This window comes from Harpegnathos saltator, unplaced genomic scaffold, assembly GCF_003227715.2.
Source record: "Harpegnathos saltator strain DR-91 unplaced genomic scaffold, Hsal_v8.6 scaffold790, whole genome shotgun sequence".
NCBI classification, from domain to species: domain Eukaryota; kingdom Metazoa; phylum Arthropoda; class Insecta; order Hymenoptera; family Formicidae; genus Harpegnathos; species Harpegnathos saltator.
The window spans coordinates 1-16982 of NW_020230638.1; the positions used below are offsets into that span (position 1 = coordinate 1).

The 16982-nt window shown below is 35.3% G+C and overlaps 3 protein-coding genes and 2 long non-coding RNA genes across 5 annotated transcripts; 2 read left to right on the top strand and 3 right to left on the bottom strand.

The window, feature by feature from the left end:
• Positions 1–5624: 5624 nt before the first annotated feature.
• Positions 5625–6974, bottom strand: LOC112590355 (uncharacterized). Its single transcript, XR_003114144.1, has 4 exons — positions 6648–6974; positions 6352–6414; positions 6002–6141; positions 5625–5703 (listed from the first exon to the last, which is right to left on the bottom strand). It is a non-coding gene; the product is annotated as an uncharacterized LOC112590355 (long non-coding RNA).
• Positions 5642–6082, top strand: LOC112590354 (uncharacterized). The gene is made up of 2 exons (XM_025306606.1): positions 5642–5735; positions 5824–6082. The coding sequence occupies exons 1-2, from the start codon at positions 5642–5644 to the stop codon at positions 6066–6068; spliced, it is 339 nt and encodes a 112-aa protein (XP_025162391.1). The 3' UTR covers positions 6069–6082.
• A 183-nt stretch (positions 6975–7157) lies between the features above and the next one.
• Positions 7158–10828, bottom strand: LOC112590352 (uncharacterized). Its single transcript, XM_025306603.1, has 4 exons — positions 10699–10828; positions 9456–9758; positions 7318–7538; positions 7158–7223 (listed from the first exon to the last, which is right to left on the bottom strand). The coding sequence occupies exons 1-4, from the start codon at positions 10826–10828 to the stop codon at positions 7158–7160; spliced, it is 720 nt and encodes a 239-aa protein (XP_025162388.1).
• A 2515-nt stretch (positions 10829–13343) lies between these two features.
• Positions 13344–15479, top strand: LOC105184035 (uncharacterized). Its single transcript, XR_003114143.1, has 8 exons — positions 13344–13507; positions 13610–13672; positions 13744–13888; positions 13971–14133; positions 14241–14456; positions 14690–14752; positions 14963–15102; positions 15401–15479. It is a non-coding gene; the product is annotated as an uncharacterized LOC105184035 (long non-coding RNA).
• Positions 15022–15462, bottom strand: LOC112590353 (uncharacterized). The gene is made up of 2 exons (XM_025306604.1): positions 15369–15462; positions 15022–15280 (listed from the first exon to the last, which is right to left on the bottom strand). Exons 1-2 carry the CDS (start codon positions 15460–15462, stop codon positions 15036–15038), a joined length of 339 nt encoding a protein of 112 aa, XP_025162389.1. The 3' UTR covers positions 15022–15035.
• Positions 15480–16982: the final 1503 nt, after the last annotated feature.

The following is a 16982-nucleotide window of genomic DNA, read 5'->3' on the forward strand; positions in this document are numbered from 1 at the left end:
AAATGTAGCCGCAATGTTGGCAAAATAAACGTCTATTACGTGAAATTTTATAATTTATAACATTTTTAAATATTAGTGACTGTATCCTTATCATGCTATTTTTCTCCTACTTACTTCTTAACATCAACTTTATTGCTTTTTTAGATTTTCTATTTTCTTCCTTCCTTATCTTTTACAGTTTGCAATTATGAGGAAGATTTGAGGAAGAAAGAAATGCCATCGTCAAGTAGCGAATCCTTAAGTTTGGTACGCGTAGATACATATAAGAGCATGTTTAATTTTTTTTTCAATATTGCCTTTTCCAAACATAATGTTATTATATATGGTTGAATTTGTCATAAAATAAGCTTTATTTTGGTTGGACAATTGATTTTAACAATTTGAAAAAAGAGAAGGAGGGGGGGTATTTTATACACAATTTTACATTTTAAAAAAATCTAAATATAGCATAATAAAGTACTTTTAAAACCATAAAACTTTTGTCTAAAACATTTTTTCATATCTTTAATAGTTTCGATAATATTCGCTTAAAAAGACAAAAATCAACTTTGTTCAAGGGGTTATTTCCAACCCAAAAACCGTTTTTGGGCACTAACGAAAAATTGTTTTGTTATTAGTATATCTGCTCTACAATTATGCAGAGTTTCAGATTTTTTTGAATTTCCGCGTTGCCGAATGTCCCTTGTCAGTCATACTAGCATCGCCAATATGTGAAAGAGTGGAAGGATCAAACTGTTTTCCAGGTACTAAACTCATTTCATCAATAGCAATCATAGCGTCTTTTTCTCGATCATCTTTGAATAGAGATATTTGCTTCTTTAAAATATCAAATACGTCCTCTAATATTCCTTCTTCAAAATTAACTCCTTCTTTCTTCCTTCGTAAAGTTCGCTCTGATGGCAAAGGGTGCTGTTGAGCTAATAATGCCTTATACCCATTGCTGCCACACGAAAACTTTAGTTATAAATGTCTTAAGAATTGTATTATTAGACCATTTTGAGGCACGTGAATGTTTACCAAGAAGAAGCTGTATTTGATCGTCGTTAAACATTCGTTTTAATTTTGTCTTTAGATTATCTTGAGCAAGTTTCTTTTTTTTCATCTGTTAATCGTCTCACATGTCTTTTTAACAGTTGCCTTGATTTTTCCAGCCTATTAATAATTATGTTTGCCTGCTCTAATTTCGATGTAGCCTCTTTTGCTGTCAATTCAGCATCTTGAAGTCTTTATTACAAAATATCAAACTCACTTTTTGTATATGTTGCGGGTGGCACTGATACATCTTCAAATGATTGATCTGCTGGAGTGACACATGTTATAGGGTTATCTTCAGATGAGTTTGATACTTGCATAGGAAGATCTGAGCTGGTCGAGTTATAAACCGCGTCACATTCATTATCTATCTTCGGAGATGCCCTGGCATTTGCAACATGTGTATCTACCTTCAAGTAGAAATTTCATTAGTGATTTATACAAGTAAATATTTGATTTTAAGATAATAGGCGATACAAAATATACTTACATTGCACGCAGGTATATTATTAAAAATTGTTGGCACCGCGTTGTACTTCAGTTTGCGCTTCCCATCCATGCGAGGTTTTTCCCACATGTCATCAGCAAAATGTGCCTATACATAAATGGAACAAGAATTATTTGTTTCTAATAGGAATATTTTATAACAAATAGTATTTTCTCATAAGAAATAAGATAACTTACCTCACATATAAACCATTTTTTCGCACAATTCCAATCTTGTTTGCCGATATTTGCAATCCATATTGCTCTTCTGCTAGGTTCTGCGGGAAGGGAGTACATAGAAAAACCTTTCTGATAATAATTTTTACATTCTGGGACGCAACAGGATGGCATGTTGAAATCTGCAAATTCATATTTTATAGTATTATTTAACAAGATTCTTTTTCAGAGGTCCTGCTAAAATGTTAGGTTACAATGACCATTGTTTTAACCACTTTATTTTCTATATTTATATTTTTTACTATTATTTTGCTTTATTTTTAAATTATTGAATAATTGTACTTTATTGCTTACTTGCTTACTTTTAGTATCAATTTGCTGGCAAACAACGTACTGCACCACGATACACATAAACAGCACATATTTACACCACCGTCGCCATGTTTTTACAAAACTAGACTCATTGGCCAGACTCTACTACATGGGCTGAAAAGTCTTTGGCTTAACAATGAAAAAACGATTTTTTTAATGAAAAAAGTGTTTTATTCCTCGACATAATCTCCATTTAGAGTAATGCACTTAGTGTAACGGTCCGCTAACATTTCGATGCCGGTCTTATAGTGCTCGGTGTCAAGTCCCTCAAAATAGGCATTTGTTTCCAACTTGACCTCCTCATTCGAGTAAAATCTTTTACCAGCGAGCCACTGCTTCAGTCGGGGAAAAAGGAAATAGTCGCTGGGGGCCAGGTCTGGAGAATACGGAGGATGCGAGATGCAATTCATAGCGCAATTTCTTTAATTTATCGGTCATATCGCGAGCCGAGTGAGCTAGAGCATTGTCTTGGTGAAACAAAATTTTTTTCTTTGCCAAATGTGGCCGTTTGACCTTGACCTCGTCGTCCAATCGATCCAGTAATGTACAGTAATATTCTTTATTGATAGTTTTACCATGTTCAAGATAATCAATGAATATTATGTTATGCGCATCCCAAAAAATACTGGCCAAAACTTTGCCGGCTGATTGTTGTGTCTTCGGGCGCTTCGGACGGCTTTCACCAGGCAATAACCACTCCGCTGACTGCCGATTGGACTCCGGTGTGTAGTGATGGATCCATGTTTCATCTATTGTGACAAATCGACGCAAAAACTCCTTCTTATTGCGGTTAAACAGGGCCAGATTTTGCTTTGAAAGTCGAACACGTTCCGCTTTTTTGCTCAATTGTCAAAAAACGCGGCACCCAACGCGCGCAAAGCTTTTTCATGTGTAAATATTCATGAATGATATGACCAACGCGTTCCTTTGAGATGCCTATGATGTTAACTAGCTCACTCAATTTCATTTTGCGGTCATTCAACACGATTTCACTGATTTTCTGGATGTTTTCTGGAGTAACTGCCTCATTTGGCCTTCCTGAATGTGGTGCATCATTTGTGCTCGTACGGTTACGACGAAACTCAGCAAACCAATATTTGATGGTTGAATTCGGTGGGGCAGATGTGCCGTAACATTTATCAAGCCTTTGCTTCAACAGTGTTTTTTCCCATCAGGAAGTAACGTTTAATCAAAACACGAAATTCACTTTTTTCCATAGTAAAGATAAATTCAGAGGTAACGTCACTTCGAAAGCTATAACTTGTACACGAGTCAACGAAATATCATGAAATTTTTACAGCATCTAAGTTAAGGTTGGTACTCTATAGGAAATATAAGGATTTTTAGTTTGTGGCGCCATCTATATGTCAGGCCAAATACTTTTCAGCCCATGTAGTACCTTATAGGGACTCTAGTATATACCTCAGATATCCAATTTTATTACAGGCGAGGTATTAAGTTCCTGTATAAGATAATGTCTCTTGATAAATATTGGAAACGTGTTAATATATTATAAGCGTATAAATTATTATATATACAGAGTGATTCAGACCACTCGTATAGCCCTTTTATTTCGGAAACAGAACATTTTAGAGATAAGTATTTCAGACAAAAGTTGTAGGGCTTCAAAGGATCTATTTACTGACGTTATGAATTTAACCTTGGTCTTAAATGGATATCCTAATTTTTTATTATATCGTCTTTTTCTTAATTAAAGCAATTAATTTGAACAACTTTTGTCTGAAACATTTTTTAATTTTATTTAAGGAAAATTTAATAACTTTTTCAATATTTAACTCACGATATCTCGCTAACTATTTGTCAGAAGAAAAAGTACTAGAATTTTTTGCTCTATTTAATCTCAAGAATATATTGTTACAATAGCGCTTGATTTTTGTTTGCTGATTTTTTGAAATTTCAAAATCATCAAATGAACCAAATTCATGGCGCTATTGGAACAATATATTCTTGAGACTAAATAGAGGAAAAAAATCTAGTACCATTTTTTCTTCTGACAAATAATTAGCGAAATATCGTGAGTTAAATATTGAAAAAGTTATTCAGTTTTCCTTAAATATGTCACAAAATATTAGTTAAATAAAATATTGTTTCAGACAAAAGTTGTTTAAATTAATTGGAAAAGACGTTGTAATAAAAAATTCGGGTATCCATTTATATTATAATGTACTTAACATAACTTTTTACAAGTAAAAATGATATAAAAATTTAACACGTATATTAGTAGTGTCCAATACTTCATTTATCATTACTTATTACAACACTGAGTTATATGATTGTTTTACTTGTTATTATAATGTACTTAACATAACTTTTTACAAGTAAAAATGATTACATGTAAAATTTATTATAATAACCTTTTTAAACAAAAAGGTAAAAAAGACGCCAAGTACAAGCGCAACACGTATTGTGCTATTTTTAGAAATTTCAAATTCAAATTATTTTTTTTTAAATATGTATGTGTACATAACATAAGTTTTTAAAAGTAAAACTTATACTAAAAAAGTGATACATTAAAACAGTAACGCTAACTGAGAAATCGTATACTTAATATTTTTAGAAATCTCAAATTCAAATTATTTCCTTTTTTTAAGATATATATTATGTACATAATAAGTTTTTACAAATGATATCATGTTACAACAATTTTACACGTTTATTAGTAGTGTCCAATATTTAATTTATCATTATTTATTATAACACTGAGTTATATGATTGTTTTACTTGTTATTATAATGTACTTAACATTACTTTCTACAAGTAAAAATGATATCGTGTTATAAAATTTTAACACGTTTATTAATAGTGTTCAATATTTAAGAAAGATATCTTTTTAAAGGTTATTATTACAAATTCAAATTATTTTTTTTAAGTATATATGTGTACATAACATAAGTTTTTACAAGTAAAACTTATACAAAATAAGTGATATATTAAAACAGTAACGCCAACTGAGAAATTATATACCCAATGAGCAAAATGAGTGCAAATTGAGCGCAAATTGGCAGCAAATTCGATCAAAACTTGATGCCAAAACCATATGCAACTGTGTCCTTTTTAGGATTGTGTTTTGACGTCAAGGCTTGATGCGGGGCAACTTGCAGTAAATTTGCAGCAAAAACCGCGCAAGTTTTGGAGCGCATAACTTAGCATCAAATAGGCATCAAACACCGAGCAACACTTGCGCACAAGACACGAGAGCAAATTGGCAGCAAATCCGCAGCAAGCCTTGCACTCAATCAGCTGATCAAGATGGCGGCGATGTGCGTTGGGTTTTAAATGGTTCCTAACCTGCATATTACTAAATTTTAATTGCAATTTTGCATTTGAAAAGGAAAAGGTGTATACAGAAATAAATATTTGACAAAACAGACTGTGTAATTTATTATATAAACATATATACATATAACATCAAGAATTATCGCTATATACATATATGCGCGATATTAAAAGAAATTAAAAACGTATTGAGAGCATGAAGTACGCCCTGATCAGCAATGCCAAATTCCACCGGTGTACTCTGTGAGCAGCGGCGAGTTCTCGTGGTATAGGCAGCATGGGATCGACGTTCAACGAGACATTATTCACCTTCTTCTCGACCTGGTTCTCCATTTGCCTCTACAAACAGCAAAAATATTTAGCCAAGAGAAGTGATTATTCATTGTATTTCATTAGTAATAATATTGCTTATCATTAGCAGAAACATATATTCTAACAACTTTTTTTTTTTTAACGAAGTATGGAAATCCTCATGGACACCCAAGGTTATGCAGAGCCTGGATGTGTCGGATTCGTACCGGCTAAAACCACACTCCGGTGCAATTAGGCCATTGTGGAAGATCCCGGAATTGTCAAGAAGAGACACATCGAGATCGTCCACAGCCCGTATAATTACTGAGAAAAAAAGGCTACAAACTGCATTCTGTATTGGCCAGCTTGCTGCGGGAGCTTCTAGGATGAAGAGAGGCGTCTCGCGAGGATGATGCGCGCAAGAGTTTCGGTGAGTGCAGATGCACTTCCGGATCCTCCCCCACATCATCCGAAACCAAAAAGAACCTATGAAAAAAATATGGGCATTAGTTAATTAGCTAGTACTCAGAAAATAAAAACAAAGGAAGTAACCTGTGCAACAACAGAAAATAAAATAAAATACAATGGTAAAATAAAATATTGCACAGAAAATTGAGTACCTACATAAAAACATTAGTAGTAATATGAAAATAAAATAAAGACACTTATCAAAATATCTTCAATTCGCCTACGCACGCGTTCAGAGTCGGGCCGCTTCTCCTCTATTTTCCTGGCTTCTATCTGGGCTTCACTTTCATACTAGACAAAACAGATTAGGAAACATTAGAAACAAGTTGATGCATATTGCCAGCAAACACTATGTTATATGTAACGTACATGTTAGTTGTAATTTTCTATTCAACAATGTAACTATTATATAAGACACGTGTTATATAACAGTTACATTGTAGAGTAGAAAATTACAACTAACATGTACGTTATATGTAACATTGTTTGCCGCATAGTTGCTACAATGGAAACTTTCAACTTACATTTTATATTCTTAGGTGCTCGGTTCCTCCATGTTGTCCTCTTCCTCTTCCTCATCGTTCCACAAGTTATCCTCCGCCCTCTTCCTTGCGGCTGTTGGACGTGGACCACGCATTCGTTGGCGTGTCTCTCCTTCGTTATCCGAAGAGCCTCCCTCATTTGCTTCTGGAACTCGGATCTCAGGGGCCTGTCAAAATGACGATTCCTACAAATTGCATCTGGAAAACAGGCGCACGAGTTTCGATGAATGCAGATACACTTCCGGGTCCTTCCCTAGACCATCCGAAACCAAAAAAAAACCTAAGAAAAAAATATGGGCATTAGTTAATTAATCTAGAGCTAGTACTCAGAAAATAAAAAAAAAGGAAGTAACCTGTGCAACAAAATATAAAATAAAATACAATAGTAAAATAAAATATTGCACAGAAAATTGAGTACCTACATAAAAACATTAGTAGTAATATGAAAATAAAATAAGGATACTTATCAAAATATTCTCAATTTGTATGCGTTCAGAGTCGTGTCTCCGTTTCTTCTTCTCTTCTATTTTTTCGGCTTATCTGGGCTCCATCCTCATACTAGACAAAACAGATTAGAAACATAAGGATGCATTTATCCCAGCAAACACACAATCGACGTATATAAAGATAATTTATTTGTGTTACTACTTACGTCTATTCCATATGAATTAATCCGGTAACAATATATTTTTCCTATGAGGTCTTCTTCATCACTGTCGTTGTCAGCTGCTGCTTTTTCAGATAAAGGCATCCTGTAGCCCTTGGCATAAACTTGTTTGATTTCAATAACAACAATGTCGCTACAAATGTTGCCACATTTGTAGACATGAAAAGCCGAAGAGGGCAGACCAACATTATAAAAATTCTCCACTTCTAAAAAAAATTTTACAGACAAACAATAAGAATTGTTGTCTGTAATAATATTGAAGACAAGACAAACCGACCCATCTATTAGAATACAACAATTGTCTCGCATGCGGGTATTTAGGCATATTCCATTCCATTGAATTTTATTATATGAATTACTATTTTTTGCTGCTCTTATATGGCATTGAAACATGAATGAATGAATTAATATCGACAGTATCATTTCTTCCGTGATGTCGTATTTCCGTCATTCTATTAGCAAATTGTTGCAAAGGTAAGCCTGGTTTTCTACAACATTTTCTGAAAATTGACATATTGTTTTCGTACGGAAATGCGGAAAAGAATTCTAAACTACCAAGACGCCTAACGTCGTTTGTCAGATGAAGCAAACCGTGAACATTGTAACTATTAAAATTTGAACCATACAGAGTAGTAGCACGAAGTACAAACTTTTGCAATGCAAGTTCCGCGAATGTAAGATGCTTTTGCGAGTGACATTTGAAAAGTAAGACCCTTATAGCAGAGTGTAAAAGCAAGAAGTGCTTGTATAATTGTTCATCTAAAATATCATACATGACGACAGGCCCTGTATACAGAAGAAATTGACGAAATTCAGTTGCTTTATATTTAGAATACGAATCTAAAGATCTAGGACGTTTTGCAAAATCTGTTGGACAATATTGTTGTAAATTATGTAAACGAGCGCTAATTGTGGAAATTGCTACTGCCGGAAGTTTAGCTAACCATGAATATTTGCCATGTACCTATGCGGACAATATTTTTTTCATTACGCCCAAACATACTAAATGCATGTACTCAAAAGGCACTTGAGAAACTATTCCTATCGGCAACATAGATAACGGGCTTGTACCCTCTTTATGATGATCCTCATCAAGATGCAATTTATACTCTTCGTCGGTACGAAGAGGATGATTGATACCATGGAAGACGTGACGACCATCGCTCAGTATGCCACAAATTTTGCACTTGGAACAAGGACGAAAAGACATGACCACGATTATTTAAAATGAAGGCTCGAGCAGGTGCGTCAACTATGAAAGACCTTAATTTTATTGGTAAAAGGCTGCCACGAAAATAAACACCTCCCTTGGATATAAGTGCTGTAACATCTGCAATTAATTTTTCAAAAAAGCTACAGGATCATTAGGTTTGTGTGCACCTTTATAAATTCCTACAACAATTGGTTTGATATTTCGCATGTTTACTAATCTACATTGAATCGGCCAGATTTGAATGGTAGATGATTTATCTAAACTACATCCATCGGTATCCATTGGTATCAATTTCTAATTCTGAACTAATGGAATGACAAGAAGAATTTGAGAGACTTTCAACAATGCCTACCTCCAGATCAAAATGAATGTATTCTCCTGGTTCAACTTTGGATATAATGACACGATGCCGTGGTGTGTCTAGAAGAGTTCTAACATCTTTAGGCAAATTACTAAAGCAAGTGTGTGATCTTAAAACAGATAATATGCTATTGCCTTGAGTGCGTTAAATTATTCTGAACAAAAGAAGATGCCAGATTGTCACTGAAAGATGGTTCAGACAAATTGGTAAGAAATGAAGAGGATGTACAAGACACATCAGAAGAAGTTGAAGAAGAACAAGATTCCCTATCATCATCCTCAACGTCCATACTAATTGTATTGATGTCGTTAGCAACGAAATGAAAGTTATTTGAAGACGTATTTTTTGCAACAGATGAACCCGGTATCTGTTGTAATGTAGAATTATTATTACAGTGTACACGGGCATTGCATATGCGTGTTGCAGGATAATTTTTCATGCGCAACCTAAGCCTCATGTCACAAATGACCCTATTTCGCTGTCTCATGGATAACTTATGGAGCGTTTTACGTGAAGTGGATATTTTTAAATGTTCCATATTTACGTAACCTAGTTGCAGTAGGTAGGAGCCAAATGTAAAGTCCAAAAAAGCAGCAATTTTACAATGTGATGGTTCTCTCTCTCTATTCACCCTTTTCTTCTTCTCTTTCTTTTTCTTCCAGATAACACGAGGCAAATAAGCACAGAGTACTTGAAGCAGCTCACAATCGAACACAAAACCTGCTACGGGCTTCTGTACACAAACAATACTGCTGATTTCCTGCGAAAACCGCCTGAAGTGGAGGGAGTGTAAAGTGCGTATCACACTAGCGACTCGCGACTGCGACTGCAGCTGCGAAAGCGATTGCGACTCTTCCTCGACCAATCAGAAAGCAGCGATTCGCGGCTGCGACTCGCGACTTTCGAGCCACAGCCGCAGTCACAACCAATCACAGAACTCCGTATAATCACGTGACGCGCGCTCATCATTATCACACTTATTTAATAGTATTGTTGCGCTCACTCTTCAACTAGCAACACTCACACCACGCATTCGAGGAAATAAGAATACTTGTGTAAAAGAAAGGAAGATTTACTATTTATAGCTTTGTACAGACTCTCGCATAAATAATTCTCCGAATAATAAATCTCGCGTCTGTCTATCTTGACAGCTTCCCAAGAACTCTCTGTTTGCTGTTGTTATTTTTCGTTGCTAGGGACTCTCGATCATAGCAATGTGAACATACCTCGATACTTCGCAAAAGCACGGGCGCAACACTACCCCCCTCTTTAAAATTGTCATCCCGACAATTAAGGGGAAGGCGGGAAGTCAGTACTTCAATATCTTCTAAAATGCTGTTCCAGAACACCAAGACGTTTTCTTGTCCTAGCCTTGGCTGCTGCTTCAGGCTCTACAGACACCGTCCTTCAAGGTTCCATCAGTCATTTTCTTGAAAATCGAAGGATTGACGTTTTTTCCATGTTCACGATGCCTGTTGAACGCCGTTCGTCTTCGGACAAGGGGGGGTAGCATCCGTGGACCCGTCGTTCTCTTAAGAGAACACCCCAGGTCCCCACCTCAGTATTTGCCTATTAACTCACGGGAAAACCACGGTCAAAAACCGTGAGCGAGGTGGTCTTCTTTAATCATTCTATCTAGTCCTCTGCAACTAATTCGTCCAACAGTGACATCCTTTCCTAAAAAAAAGCGAAAGGAGAGTGTGTATCTTTTCTAACATAAACTTATATATTTATGAGTTTGGATGAAAATACAAAATTAGCTTTCTAATTCTCTGAATTTTCATGCTCTCGCCTTCCGCCGGATTCTCCTTGTCCCTGCTCCTCTGTCCTTTGCCAACGCCGCAATTCAAGGAGTTCCTGCCGTTCACGCTCCTCACCAAGCTGCTGCATTTCCTGCCGAAGCCGCCGAACAGCCTCCGCATCCGTCTCAACTCTCTGATCCATTTCCGCCGTTATCAAGCTTGACGCCACCATCGAAGCCTGGCTTCGGATTACCCTCGGCGAATGCGTCATCCTCTCCTTTCTCTCTTTTACGTCGGATGTTAAACGATTCACTTTTATCCCGGACGAGCCCCCAAATTGTTGCGCTCACTCTTTAACTAGCAACACTCACACCATGCACTCGAGGAAATAAGAATACTTGTGTAAAAGAAAGGAAGCTTTACTATTTACAGCTTTATACAGACTCTCGCATAAATAATTCTCCGAATGATAAATCTCGCGTCTGTCTATCTTGACAGCTTCCCAAGAACTCTCTGTCTGCTATTGTTATTTTTCGTTGCTAGGGACTCTCGATCATAGCAATGTGAACACACCTCGATACTTCGCAAAAGCACGGGCGCAACAGTATGTAGAAGTCGGTGATTATTAGAATAAGGTTATATCCAGTGTTATTTTATATGTCATATATATTTTCTTAATGTCAAAACAATTTAATAAGGAGATAGACTATTATTTAATAGGTCTCGTAGAATGTAAACCCCTTCTCTGGGATTGTACGTGTGACGGTATGTTAACAATATTTAGCCGCAGCTGCGATCGCCAATCGCAAGTGTGATTGGAAAACAAGAAATCGCAATCGCAGTCACAGCCGCGAGTCGCTAGTGTGATACGGCCATAATGTGGTAGTACTTGAACACGGCATCACCAGTCGTGTAGTTTGGAGGGAACGGAGAGATTTTTGATTGGTTACGCCATCTTGCAAACACTCCTAATTGGATATTGAGTAACCCACGTGTTACATGTTGAACGTTACAATCATTCCAAGTTTGACAGTTAGGGGAGTGAATACAGTGAAGCCGAGCACGTTAAGAGTGTGTAAAGAAGAATTACTGTTTACGTTGATACGACGATTTCTTCCCATTTTAATCGAAGTCTATTATACGGGATACAGGTACGCACATATTAATAATATTCGGACGGAAAATACATGAATCCCACGGTGAATCTGCATAGATTTAACGTGACCTATATCAATTAAACGTGAATTTCACATACTGATTTCACGCGAATTTCTCTTACTTACTTTACTGTTTACTTAATTACTTTACTGTTAGTCACACTTAACGTTAACGCAATATAGGTAGCGATTATGAATCTTTTCCTAAAGCGTGACCTAAGGCAAAATGTTAAGTTTTTATCAACTATGCACGATTTTCGCGATCGAGCTTGATGCTTGAAAAATTCACGTGAAAAGTTAAGGAAAAGTTGATATTTCTACGTTTCGCTTGGTTACATCATAATGATTAGACAATACAAATTATGAACTAAATATCTTAAAGACATGCAAAACACATTATATCTTTTGTTTATGTCTTTTGCACATCTTTAAGATATCTTTTAGTATTCTGTGCTGTCTAAGAAAGTTAATGTACAACTTATCACTTTCTCCAAGTTCATGCTTTAGGAAAAAATTCATGATCGCTACCCAAATCTCTATACTTTATTCTCAGAAACATAAATGTATGTGATTGTGTGCCATCTCGCAAAGAGACAATCATATATCTATCTTGTTCTACAGTTACGAATAAAGCACATGTGGCACCTGCGCTTGGAAATAAATATTAATGAAACAAATGCATATGTTTTGTGTATGTGTGTGTGTATACACATAAGTTAAGAAGTACCCCAGAATATTTTTATTAATAAGTCTTCTCAGCAAACTAGTACAATCGTTATGAGTAATATTAAATCAGGAAACAACATATTAATGTGACAATATACCAAATTGACTCATGAATATATTAATATATTTAGAAATGTGTTGTATATGATAAACTGTTTATGTGAAATTTTTAGTGACTTCTAGATAACTTCTAGATAATAACTGTAGAATAAGATAGACATTTGACTGTTTCTTTACAACATGGCACACACACTCAAACACATATCTGCTTTAGAGAATAAAGTATAGAGATTACATTGTCTAATGTTAAGTGTTAGAGCATGTTAATATGTTTGCATAGTATACAAAATATGTCATAATTGATATATTTACATACACAGATGGATCGACAGAAGCGGCACGTCACCAAACCAGCACGGTATCTAACTACATCATCTGAAGAGGAACCACCAAAGCGAAAAGGGAGGACAGCGACATCATGCACACCAGGAACAGTGGAGGATGACATCAATGACATCAGCAGGATTATTGAAAAAGAAAATTAAGTACTTTCTAACTCCCTACAACACCCTACATCAACACAAACATTTACTAACACAGACTCTGGCACATATATCTCACACACACAGACACAAGCACAAAACAATAACACCTCACATACGCATAGACATACAAATTTACATTATTCTGCACATACACAATCACATTCAGAATATACAACACATGCACAGACATACACACATTTAGAATATCCTCCATACCTACAACCACTCAGTAGGGCACAAAGTTTTACACAACGTTTAGAATGTGATATACCATATTATACTAATAACACTTTATGTGAGTTACAGAATATCATCCAAGGAGAAAAAACCCAACAACAACGTGAACATCAAGGACTAGAAACGAATTATACACAGAGGACCGCCGCCGTGCAGAAGGAAAGTATCGTGCAAAAGGAAAGTACCAATACAAGGTATAATACAAATAGGAATCTTCTCTCATTGATCTAAATGAATGGCAGAAAATTTACCAGTGTAGATAGGATGTACTCATTAATATTTATGTATAATTGTAGCAAGCTAGAGGAACGAATAAGCGCAGTGGAAGAAAAAATTAGCAACATAGAAGCGATAATGAAGTACGTATTGCATATATTGTATAATGCGTAATGTTAAATATTCTGACAATTTTTCATATTGTTGCTTGCAGGAGAATTGAAACAACACAGCAGAAAATTCTCAAATGTGTCCAAGAGCGCCATTGTGCACCAGCAAAGCCGCATAGACTACCCATTACAACAATGGAAGAAATGGATGCTTTTGAAAACGAGGATGAATAACGTTATTCGGAAGCGGTAAGTAAGATTACAACTTTTCGCAGCAGAATTGCTGTAAGAAGGAATTGGTTACATTATATTAAAATGTCACTTTTTCCAGGTAACTTATTTACATTACGTTGGTGGCTTCAACCTCAAGGAAGCTACACAGTTGTGTCTCAAGGAAGCAGTGTCCGACGCCCTAATAACACGTTTTACGTGGTTCGGCCGCGAGAAAGAACGCCGAGCATTATATGACACTCGATTGGCACGAGCCATATATGGTAAAGAATTTTTATCTATTAATGATACCATATTTCATTCAGTTTGTGAAAAACAACTTACTGTAATGGTATACTTATTTTCCATACGCTTTGCGCCTGTTTTCTAGATGCAATTTGTAGGAATCGTCATTTTGACAGGCCCCTGAGATCCGAGTTCCAGAAGCAAATGAGGGAGGCTCTTCGGATAACGAAGGAGAGACACGCCAACGAATGCGTGGTCCACGTCCAACAGCCGCAAGGAAGAGGGCGGAGGATAACTTGTGGAACGATGAGGAAGAGGAAGAGGACAACATGGAGGAACCGAGCACCTAAGAATATAAAATGTAAGTTGAAAGTTTCCATTGTAGCAACTATGCGGCAAACAATGTTACATATAACGTACATGTTAGTTGTAATTTTCTACTCTACAATGTAACTGTTATATAACACGTGTCTTATATAATAGTTACATTGTTGAATAGAAAATTACAACTAACATGTACGTTACATATAACATAGTGTTTGCTGGCAATATGCATCAACTTGTTTCTAATGTTTCCTAATCTGTTTTGTCTAGTATGAAAGTGAAGCCCAGATAGAAGCCAGGAAAATAGAGGAGAAGCGGCCCGACTCTGAACGCGTGCGTAGGCGAATTGAAGATATTTTGATAAGTGTCTTTATTTTATTTTCATATTACTACTAATGTTTTTATGTAGGTACTCAATTTTCTGTGCAATATTTTATTTTACCATTGTATTTTATTTTATTTTCTGTTGTTGCACAGGTTACTTCCTTTGTTTTTATTTTCTGAGTACTAGCTAATTAACTAATGCCCATATTTTTTTCATAGGTTCTTTTTGGTTTCGGATGATGTGGGGGAGGATCCGGAAGTGCATCTGCACTCACCGAAACTCTTGCGCGCATCATCCTCGCGAGACGCCTCTCTTCATCCTAGAAGCTCCCGCAGCAAGCTGGCCAATACAGAATGCAGTTTGTAGCCTTTTTTTCTCAGTAATTATACGGGCTGTGGACGATCTCGATGTGTCTCTTCTTGACAATTCCGGGATCTTCCACAATGGCCTAATTGCACCGGAGTGTGGTTTTAGCCGGTACGAATCCGACACATCCAGGCTCTGCATAACCTTGGGTGTCCATGAGGATTTCCATACTTCGTTAAAAAAAAAAAAGTTGTTAGAATATATGTTTCTGCTAATGATAAGCAATATTATTACTAATGAAATACAATGAATAATCACTTCTCTTGGCTAAATATTTTTGCTGTTTGTAGAGGCAAATGGAGAACCAGGTCGAGAAGAAGGTGAATAATGTCTCGTTGAACGTCGATCCCATGCTGCCTATACCACGAGAACTCGCCGCTGCTCACAGAGTACACCGGTGGAATTTGGCATTGCTGATCAGGGCGTACTTCATGCTCTCAATACGTTTTTAATTTCTTTTAATATCGCGCATATATGTATATAGCGATAATTCTTGATGTTATATGTATATATGTTTATATAATAAATTACACAGTCTGTTTTGTCAAATATTTATTTCTGTATACACCTTTTCCTTTTCAAATGCAAAATTGCAATTAAAATTTAGTAATATGCAGGTTAGGAACCATTTAAAACCCAACGCACATCGCCGCCATCTTGATCAGCTGATTGAGTGCAAGGCTTGCTGCGGATTTGCTGCCAATTTGCTCTCGTGTCTTGTGCGCAAGTGTTGCTCGGTGTTTGATGCCTATTTGATGCTAAGTTATGCGCTCCAAAACTTGCGCGGTTTTTGCTGCAAATTTACTGCAAGTTGCCCCGCATCAAGCCTTGACGTCAAAACACAATCCTAAAAAGGACACAGTTGCATATGGTTTTGGCATCAAGTTTTGATCGAATTTGCTGCCAATTTGCGCTCAATTTGCACTCATTTTGCTCATTGGGTATATAATTTCTCAGTTGGCGTTACTGTTTTAATATATCACTTATTTTGTATAAGTTTTACTTGTAAAAACTTATGTTATGTACACATATATACTTAAAAAAAATAATTTGAATTTGTAATAATAACCTTTAAAAAGATATCTTTCTTAAATATTGAACACTATTAATAAACGTGTTAAAATTTTATAACACGATATCATTTTTACTTGTAGAAAGTAATGTTAAGTACATTATAATAACAAGTAAAACAATCATATAACTCAGTGTTATAATAAATAATGATAAATTAAATATTGGACACTACTAATAAACGTGTAAAATTGTTGTAACATGATATCATTTGTAAAAACTTATTATGTACATAATATATATCTTAAAAAAAGGAAATAATTTGAATTTGAGATTTCTAAAAATATTAAGTATACGATTTCTCAGTTAGCGTTACTGTTTTAATGTATCACTTTTTTAGTATAAGTTTTACTTTTAAAAACTTATGTTATGTACACATACATATTTAAAAAAAAATAATTTGAATTTGAAATTTCTAAAAATAGCACAATACGTGTTGCGCTTGTACTTGGCGTCTTTTTTACCTTTTTGTTTAAAAAGGTTATTATAATAAATTTTACATGTAATCATTTTTACTTGTAAAAAGTTATGTTAAGTACATTATAATAACAAGTAAAACAATCATATAACTCAGTGTTGTAATAAGTAATGATAAATGAAGTATTGGACACTACTAATATACGTGTTAAATTTTTATATCATTTTTACTTGTAAAAAGTTATGTTAAGTACATTATAATATAAATGGATACCCGAATTTTTTATTACAACGTCTTTTCCAATTAATTTAAACAACTTTTGTCTGAAACAATATTTTATTTAACTAATATTTTGTGACATATTTAAGGAAAACTGAATAACT

Coding starts and splice junctions, on each gene's coding strand:
- LOC112590354 (XM_025306606.1), top strand. CDS start 5,642: ATGGGATCGACGTTCAACGAGACATTATTCACCTTCTTCTCGACCTGG. Junction 5,736..5,823: donor AAAATATTTAGCCAAGAGAA/GTGATTATTCAT, acceptor TTTTTAACGAAG/TATGGAAATCCTCATGGACA.
- LOC112590352 (XM_025306603.1), bottom strand. CDS start 10,828: ATGCGGAGGCTGTTCGGCGGCTTCGGCAGGAAATGCAGCAGCTTGGTG. Junction 9,759..10,698: donor CAAGGAGAATCCGGCGGAAG/GCGAGAGCATGA, acceptor TGGTCGAGGAAG/AGTCGCAATCGCTTTCGCAG. Junction 7,539..9,455: donor CTCCTACCTACTGCAACTAG/GTTACGTAAATA, acceptor AATTTTTTTTAG/AAGTGGAGAATTTTTATAAT.
- LOC112590353 (XM_025306604.1), bottom strand. CDS start 15,462: ATGGGATCGACGTTCAACGAGACATTATTCACCTTCTTCTCGACCTGG. Junction 15,281..15,368: donor AAAATATTTAGCCAAGAGAA/GTGATTATTCAT, acceptor TTTTTAACGAAG/TATGGAAATCCTCATGGACA.